Consider the following 9756-nt stretch of genomic DNA (forward strand, 5'->3'; position numbering starts at 1 on the left):
GAGACCCTGTGGAGGTGAGGCATCAGGTTCAACAGAGAACTGCCTTTCCTCTCTGCTCCTGCTTCTCATCACTACAGGTCTCACAGGCATTGTCCTGATGGTGTACGATGGTCCACTTCTTCTCTCCAGCTCATTTGAAACCACCAGGACTGATGGATAAAGGAAATATATATATATACACACACACACACACACACACACACACACCCCAGAATACTATTCAGCCATAAAAAAAAGAAAAAAATACTGCAATGTGTGACAACATGGATGGATCTCGAGGGCCTTATGCTAAGCGAAATAAGTCAGAGAAACACAAATACTGTATGATCTCACCTATATGTGGAATCTAAAAATAACAAAAAACCCAAACTCATAGAAAAAGAGATCAGATTTATGACCACCAGAGAGAGGCAGGAGGAAGGAAGAGGCAGGAAGGCAGATTGGATTAAAGTAGTCAAAAGGGGCAAACTTCCAGTTATAAGGTAAGTAAGTAGCAGGGATATAAAGTACAACATGCCGACTATAGCTAACACTGCTGTAAAGTGTATTGGAAGGTCGCTGAGAGATTAGTAGATCCTAAAAGTTCTCATCACAAGGAGAAATCTTTTCTTTCTTTCTTTTTTTTTTTTGCATCTATATGAGATAATGGAGGTTAACTAAACTTGCAGTAGTAATAATTTTGCCATATATGTAAATCAGGTCATCCTATACCTGAAACAACGCTGTATGTCAATTATTTCTCAATGAAACTGAAAGAAAGAAGAAACCACCAAGCCTGCAGTTTCACGGAAGCTATTCACCTAGTGCTGGCCTGATCCTGCCTGTTCTGGCTCCTCTCCCTCTGCTTTCCTGCCTCCTCCCCCTCACAGGCTTCCTTCCGCCCGCCACCACTTTTCTTGGACCTTTTCTTCCTGACTCAGCCCTTTTCGTAACGTCCCCGAACTACATCATTGTTTTGTCGTGAAAACCTCAGAATCAAGTTCGTTTCAGCCCTTCACAGTGTCACCAATCATAATATACTGTTAAAACTTAACAAATACCACAGCAACACAGCAACTCAGTACCTCTCTGGATGTGTACTCAAATTCAGAGTCGAGTTTTACGTAAGGTTACATTCTCTCGGATTGGATTATGAGGAAATCTGCAATTCATGTCAATGAGTCAAGGATTGGAGTATAGCATGAATCTGAGCAGAAAGAACCTTAAATCAGGAGAACCAGATAGAAGATTGTTACAGGCGTTAGGGATAAAAGCCTAGATGAGTCGTGATAGATGTGGAATTGATCAAAATGGAGTTGAGACACATTTAATGAGAAAGAAATCCCTTGGCAAAGGCTTATGAGGAAGGGGAAGATTTAGAAACCAGGTGAGCAGCGTCTGGGTGGCTCCATCAGTTGAGCATCCAGCTCCAGCTCAGGTCATGATCTCATTCACAAGATTGAGCCCCACGTCGGGCTCTGCGCTGACAGCTCAGAGACTGGAGCCTGCTTCAGATTCTGTGTCTCCCTCTCTCTCTCTCTCTCTCTCTCTGCTCCTCCCCGACTTGTGCTCTGTCTCTCGTGCACTCTCAAAAATGAATTTAAAAACATTTTTAAAGGAAAAAAGAAAGAAAGAAAGTGAGATTTCAAGGTAGGCACCTGGGATTCCACTGCTATCTTTGACAGAAGCAGAAGTGTTGTGCAGACTGCACCAGTTTTGCCTAGGAGAAGACGTTCAGCGTTAGGTGTGCTGGGAAACAATGCCAGTCTATCCATGAGGACAAAGAGCATTTGTTCATTTGTTCATTCATTCAACAAATGCTTATGGGGCATGTCCCATGGTGGGAGCTGGATAGACCCCGTGGGGAAGCTTACTACCATCTGACATACTGTGTCTGTCCTTAAGAGCCTTGGGGTCTGCACAAATATCTCTAATAAAAGGCATTGTGTGATAAGTCTGTGTAAGAGACACGAACAGATTGCTCTTAGTCAGTCAGTCAAGAGCAAGACCGTGTCCAGCTGAAATCAAAGTATAGCACTCCAACGAGGAGGAACCAGCTGGGGCTTTCTATTCTGCACATGCTCCTGTAATCTGTTTTCTTCAGTCAATGACCTCCACCTTCGTTTGCACCTCATGGAATACCCACCAATCTCAGTTGCCCCAAGAGAATTCTCTGTCACTGGATTCATCCATACCAACATTCCCTCCAGGACTGTGAGACTCTAGGAATAGACATGTAGGACTCAGTGAAAGATCTGTGGCTCAGGGGACCCTCGAATCTCTGGAATGGAGGAGAGAGAAAGCTATCAAGGAAGCTAAACAGTGAGGTAAATAAGGAAGGCCAGCATCACAGAATTCAAGAGAGTAGACTATTTTAAGACTTGTAATCAGCAATGTTAAATGCTACAGAGAAGTTAGAAAGAATGAAAGTCCAACAATTAATAGTTTTGGGGCACCTGGGTGGCTCAGTCAGTTAAGCGTCTGACTTTGGCTCAGGTCATCATCTCGAAGTCCATGAGTTCGAGCCCCTTGGCAGGCTCTGTGCTCATAGCTCAGAGCCTGGAGCTGCTTTGGATTCTGTGTCACCCTCTCTCTCTCTCTGCTCCTCCCCTGCTCACTCTCTCTCTCAAGAATAAATAAATATTTAAAGAAATAATAATGTTGGGGCACCTGGGTGGCTTAGTCGGTTGAGCATCCGACTTTCGCTTAGGTCATGATCTCGCGGTTCGTGGGTTCAAGCCCCGCGTCGGGCTCTGTGCTGACTGCCAGCTCAGAGCCTGGAGCCTGTTTCAGNCTATGCAAAATCTTGGGGAACAATGTTAAAAAACAAATCATCCTGGGAGTGTCTGGATGGCTCAGTCAGCAGACCACACCCCTTCTGGTCTTGGGGTTGTGAGTTCGAGCCCCACGCTAGATGTGGAGATTACTTAAAAAAATAAAATCTTAGGGGCGCCCGGGTGGTTCAGTAGGTTAAGCGTCCGACTCTTGATTTTGACTCAGGTCATTCTTAAATAAACAGTAAAAAATAATAATGAATTAAAAAATAAATAAAATCTTAAGACAACAACAACAACAACAAATCATCCCCAAAGTATCATCGTTTTGAAGTTTCCTGATACCTAAGCTCCTATTCATACTCACACCTCTGTACTCACCCACAAGCCTCCAGCTGTTTTCGGCCACACCACACTGTGGAATTGAGTACACACCCCTAACGGGAAGAAAGCCAACAAGCAGGTTCTGTGGTCGTTTCGGCGGAGTGACCCCCCCAGAAGTTTCATTTTCAGAGGTTTTCATACAAGGGCTGGAAACGCCTGTTGAGCCAGTCACTTCTTTATTCGTGTCTGTGTGCTTTCTGAAGGCGCCTTCCCAGCACATCGATAGTTAGCAGAAAGTTCTTATTAATCACGTCCTTCCGTTCCAGATGTTTTGTTCCCAAGTATCTTGCCATGACTGGGACATCTGGGGGCAGCATTACAAAATATCCGTGCACAAGCTTTTACGATCTAGGCTGAAGTTTGATCATCTTCAAATTGCACTCACGTTGTTTTTTTGCAAATACTGGCCATTTGCAAAGCTACATTTTAGTTTCTTATTGATTAGCCTAATGGCATAAGATCACCCCACCGAGTCTACTGGATTATTAGCACTGTGAGATCTAGAACACAGTTTATGTTGCTCACAAATGACAGGAGGTAGTACTAGGTTAGTAGCTTAGTACTTAGTGTTTTCTGGATGAATGAATGAATCTGTCAGCCTGCTGTTAATAGTGTTGTCATTATTGTGAGCTATCATTTTATATTATGAATATAGTCACTCTCAGAAGTGCTAAAGCCTAATTCTGGAGTCAGGCTGCCAGGGTTCAAATACTGGGACACCTCTTGCTAACTGTACAACCTCTCACTTCCTTACTTTCTTTATCTAATAATATGGTGGTAATCAGAGTGTCCACCATGTCAGATTTTTGTAAGGTAAACGTGATAATGCATGTCAATACCTGTGCCAAATAAGTTTTAATAGACGTTAGCTGTGATTTTTATCATTAAGTACCCACATCTTTTATTATCTAAATGTCATTTTGTTAAGCACTGAGAAAAGTATGGTTCTTCAACGACATTTCACAGGCGTAGTTTAAAAAAATTTTTTTTAATGTTTATTTATTTTTGAGACAGAGAGAGGCAGAATGTGAGCGGGGGGGAGGGGCAGAGAGAGTGGGAGACACAGAATCCGAAGCAGGCTCCAGGCTCTGAGCTTGTCAGCACAGAGCCCGATGCGGGGCTCGAACTCGTCAACCTCAAGATCATGACCTGAGCCGAAGTCGGACATTTAACTGACGGACCCACCCAGGTGCCCCTACGAGTGCAGTTTTAATAACAAGGTGAGGGCAGAATAAATGTCTGCATGTCAACCAAGGAGGCTGGAGAAAGAAATCTGACCCTAAAAGAAAGATCTGAGACATCACCAACCCTGCCTGACTCCATCTACCAAAATTTTGGTTTCAATTTGGCAACTGTATCCACATACATGCCAGACCCAGCCATACCCTGACTGCTCCCGCGTACTTGGGAGGCAGAGGCAGAGGCTGTGACTCATCGCTGAGGTTCTGAGGCAAATCAGGTCACGGCCGGCCTGCACTCCCAGCCCTGGGGTTGCCTGGAAATACAAAATGGGATTCAACTCCGTCCTTGGCAGATACAGCTTCGCACACACAGGCTTTACCTGTGCAGGCAGGAGCACGTGGGAGGACCTTCTCCCCATAACCTAACGCTAACACCAGTCAGGATCAGGGGTGCCGAGGGTCCTTAATGCTCCTTCCTAGCCCCTACAGGGGTCTTGCTTCACCAGCAGGATTTGCCCTCTCCCAGCAACTCTCTGGTTGCTAAGGGATCTTCGGGCTCACTCTTTGCCCTATTCCAGACCACAGCAGGATTTACCTTCCCTCGTAGGAGTTTGCCAGGAGCCAAAGGCAACATTCCAACCTCCCGTCAACAAGGAGCGATGTCTTGCAGTGAACTAAAAGGACTCTCGTCATGAGAGGAAGGCCATAAGCTTTGGCAAAGCGCGGAGCCCGGCTGGTGGCCGGGCCTTTGCAAACAGTCCCACCAACGCAGACTTTTTTGTTGTTGTTGTTGCACGGTCATGAATAATGCAACATTCAGACCCAGGGATGTTTCCAAGGTGGAGCCTCAGAGGCTGGCCCTCACAGGTCACTTCCAGGGACATAAGTTCTCAAGAGACACAGCAATCACTACAGCCTCTTTGCTTAGATTGCTGGACCTCTCACTCAATGTCCACCCTCCTTTTCCTCTTTACACATAGAATCTTGGGCATTATTTGGAGCAGCAAATTTGTAGCTAAAACTACTACGTTTCCTGACAGGCCTCTCACATGGTCAAGATCCGTTACTTGCAAGGTAAAATCTCCTGGAAATTTCTAGGACACTTTTGCCTTCCTCACAGAAGTCCTGGCCCTCACCCTTCCTTTCTGCCTCTCTTAGTGACTGGCTTTTGTGAAGGCTGATTTGGCTGATTCTGGGTTTCTTTTCAATTACTTCCCAGGTTGTAATTGTGTCCAAAGGCTTTGAAGCTGCTGAGACTTCTAGATAATAAGAGAATTCCTGTAATAGGAGTTGACTACTTGTAAAAAATTATACAGCTTGACATGGAGTAGTCTAAGCGAAAATAATCTCACGTCTGCCCCTTTTCAAAGTTATTAAAAATTCATACACAAGCAGACATAAGATTAGGTAATTAATTACAGAAAGGTCAAGAAGTCTGAGGAATGGGCAATTTATTTCAATGAAAGGAAAGGACTTATTCTGCTACAATGGGGAAAAACGTGGAATTCAGAAATCGCTGCATTGAACTGTATCCCCATTTATCTCTGCACAATGTTTTTATCTCAATGTCTCACTCCTCTCTACTTTCTTTTCGCACTAACATATTGAATGAGAAATATATCAAGTTGACTGATGGTTTAACTTATCTGATGTAGGGTGGCTTCTACAGCACTTTTGTATTTTTTCTCTCAGTAAATACTTTCGACTTCGACATTTGCCTTCTTGGAAATGACAGGTGACTGAGGGCAAATGCATCAAAGCGATTAAGATCAGCTGGTTGCTAAGGATCATTTTTTTTCCGAGAGCAGAACATAGTTTTACTGAATCCTTGAAATGCAGAACTAAATAAACCTCCTTTTCTGTGGGAGAAAAAAAAAATCCAACTGATTAGAAACCCAAGAAACTAACAGAAGCACTTACACTTGAGTACAAAAATTTTATTTTTCAAACTCGGACATTTTTCTGAAGTACAATTGTAATCCAAATACTCCTCTCCCTTCTTCCTTTTACAACATACCATTTCAGTCTGTTTGTTTATAGAATGAAGGCCTTAAGGAAAAGCCTTATTCACATTCCCACAAAAGAAATAAATAAATATTTGTCTCTAGAATCCATTTAACTGAATTTGACTAAATCCTGATAGAGGCTCCAGTCTTTATAACAGACACATAAGAAAATGGATAAGCTTTCATTATCAACAAATTCCTATTAATGTAGCTAAGCAGTTCATTCAATTATTCAAATGCACTTATTGCGTTCCTATTATGTGCAAAGTGTTAATCCAAAGTAGACACTCTTCCTTAGGTGTAAAGAGGGCCACTGAACTGATAACTTTGTGAGTTTGACTTTGACATCCCCCAAAATACCCCAATGACAGGAAAAGTTTGCTGCCGCTGTTTCCCGACATGCCCGGTTTATTTTTAGGGAACAGCTCACCCTTTGGAAGACTATAACTCAAACTTAAGCACTCACAAATCTGGAGTTCGGGAATAGTTGTACCTGTGTGATATAATACAAACGGCAATGCAAAGTACATTCTGGTGACCTCCAGTGCTAGCTATCTATGCAAGGTAGTCTAAGAAACGACACCAGTTTAAAAAGAAACCAGTACCAACTTCAAACGAAGCCAGGATACAGATCGATTGTAATTTGTAGGAAAAATGAAAATCTGCAGCCACTAACCCCTTCCCCCAGCACTGAAAGTATAGTTCCTCAGGCATTCTGCCATCATTGGGAAGACTGGGGGTAGACCGGGCAAATTTTAAGCATTTTAAATACTTAAATAACACAGCCAAGTGTTGCGTGTGCGGTCCCAAAGACTTTTCAACATGTTTTTTAACATTACAGTTGTAGGAATGGAAATTGAAGAAATTATACGTATTTTCTTAGAGACAGCTTACAGATTCCTTACAGACCCTAAAGTGAAAGTATGACACATCGCCACCATGACACAAGCTATTTCGTCTATCACCCATGAGACATCATTTCACAGGACATCAGACTTCCACGGTCTGAGTGTGTCCTTCACATACCTCCAAATTGGGGCTCTTCCCCTGAATAAAACAGGTTCAGATAAGGTGCTATTTGCTGGCAAAGGGCCTTCAGGATAAATATGCTTGCATCGTTTCCGTAGCCCGCAAGTCAAACCTCCACTGATAAGCTTAAATTCGGCTCCACGTCTCTATTCAGAACTTCCCACGTTTGCTGGCGAATAAAATTCCCCTCTGACAGAGGGAGGCTTATTCAAGGAGAGCAATGTTATTTGCAGCTCAGGAGCCCCCAGAGGAAGGCAAACTCAACCCCATCTCCTTAAAAGAGCGTCCTATTCTCCCATTCAGCCACTTGCTATTCCTATTACTTCCTAAATGTGGTGTGGTGATTAAATAAAATAAAATAAAATGCAAATAAGAAACGGTAATTAAATAACAAACTTAAAATAAATTAAAAACAAAACACATGGTCTGGCAGTTTTCATAGAAGGTGACCAAGGTCAATTCGCATGAAGTTCACAGTCCTTTAGGTACCAGTTTCTACAATGATTGGGCAACACTGCCCTCTAAAGGGGTTACTGTGTTATATCCCTTACTTCACACGGCGGGACATTGCCCCAGCAGGCACTGACCTATCCCACGCACAAACACGTTCTTTCTTTTACTTTTGGAACACTGTCCGTCCTTGACCTTCTGTGAATGACTCTGAAGACCACGGAGCTCCCGGAGAGGCCATAAGACTTCACGAACGCTCATGAGGGCATCACAAGGCAGTATCGGCTGCAGTGGTGTTCAAACCTTAATAGGTACCAGAATCACCCCCGTGGGCTTGTTTATACAAAGGTTGCTGGGGCCCCACCTCCGGCTTCTGGTCCCTCAAGTTGACAGCTGGGTCCAAGAATTTGCCGTTCTAACTAGTTCCCAGGTGATTCTAACGTTGCCAGTCCTGGGGCCGCACTTTGTGAGCCAGGCACTGAGCTTGGCACTTTAATCCCACTTAGTACCTCACAACAGGGTGAGCTTTTAGCGTGTGTTTTACAGACCAGGAAGCCGAGTCTGAGAGAGAAATGAGCTGGCCAAGGTCACACGGGAGCAAGAGAGCCAGTAACCAACCCAGGACCGTCTAACTCAAAGCCATCGCTCCCTTCTGTCCACCAGGACGTCGGTAAATGAAGCTGTTAGTCACTTGATCTTCCTTGGCCTCCGCTTCTTGTCGCGAGGAGGGAGGGGTTACAGGACCCTTTAGTTGGTCCGTCCCAGACTATCTGGAGGTCTGGCTAGGACCCCCTCCCCACCCGGGAAGATCCACTCTGCCCCAGGCGGGATTTGTGAGCGTGTGCAAGCAGGAGGGAGGGAAGGGCACCTCAGTGGGAGAGGGCCCCCTTGGCTCGTGAGGCCTGCTGGCTCGGAGGGGGTCTGATTTGCTCTGGACTCTGGAGCATTTTATACTCAGAAACGCTGAAAGAGAGGTTTCAAAGCTAGTGTCTCCTCTCACAGACACTCTGAGGACCTCAAAGCCTAGTGGGGCTCGGAGAGGACCCAGGGGCTGTCCACACCGCCCCGGACGCTGTGCCAGGGACCCTGAAACAGCTTTAAAACAGTAGCGCCCACCGTTGCGGAACTGAACGGTTTTGATAAAGGAAAAGTAGTTTTCAGGTCACCCATCCCATAGGATTCGGCAAGTAAAAAGCCCCTAGCGCTCAACCCCAGGCAGGATGTCCTGTGATGGGGATCTAAGAAGGTCTGTGAGGACTCCCTCCTCCCCCCTCCCCCCTCCCAGCTTCTAGAACGGTTTTTCCCATCCTCTGCGTTCAGTTCAGCTCCTCATCCAGCTTGGTGTTTTCCCGAGGGAGCTACGAAGCTGGGGCCTCCCAGGGGGACAAGGCGGAAAGGACGTTCTCAGGAAAACAGCCCCGCGGGCTGGTCGGCAGAGACCCTGAGGTCGTGGCCACGGCCGCCCTTCGTGCAGAGCCGGACTCGGGCCTCCAGCTGCGCGCTGAGCTCGTCCAGGGCGCCGGTGCAGGCCTCCAGGCTCTCGGCCAGTTTCTGAATCTTGGCCTTCAGCACGGCCTGGCCACCCTTGGTGGCGCCCTCGGCCCGCCGGGGGACGAGGAAGCCACGAGAGCCGAAGACGACGATGAAGTAGACGCAGTTGTAGAGGGCGACGGAGGCGGTGCGGCCGCACTGCAGCAGCGGGCGGTCCCCGCGGCCCTGGCCGCGGCAGAACGACTCCAGGCAGCTCAGCATCTCGCGCATCTGGTCCTGGCAGGCGGCGGCGACCTCCCGCACGCGGCGCAGCTCCCGGGAGTTGCAGAAGAGCAGGGAGAGGTCGGACGTGACGGTGGCGGCCCCTCCGGCGGTGGCCACCCCGAGCCCCACGGCCGACGCCACCAGCGACGCGCCCAGGGTGACCGGNCGGGTCAGGGGCGCAGGGACCGGCTCTGGCAT

General features: G+C 46.5%; 1 protein-coding gene across 1 annotated transcript; it reads right to left on the reverse strand.

Annotated features, from left to right (window-relative positions):
* Positions 1-6234: 6234 nt before the first annotated feature.
* Positions 6235-9756, reverse strand: APOLD1 (apolipoprotein L domain containing 1). The gene has a single exon (XM_077756414.1). The coding sequence runs from the start codon at positions 9754-9756 to the stop codon at positions 9208-9210; it is 549 nt and encodes a 182-aa protein (XP_077612540.1). The 3' UTR covers positions 6235-9207.

This window comes from Crocuta crocuta, unplaced genomic scaffold (assembly GCF_008692635.1).
Source record: "Crocuta crocuta isolate KB4526 unplaced genomic scaffold, BGI_CrCroc_1.0 scaffold262, whole genome shotgun sequence".
Lineage (NCBI taxonomy): Eukaryota > Metazoa > Chordata > Mammalia > Carnivora > Hyaenidae > Crocuta > Crocuta crocuta.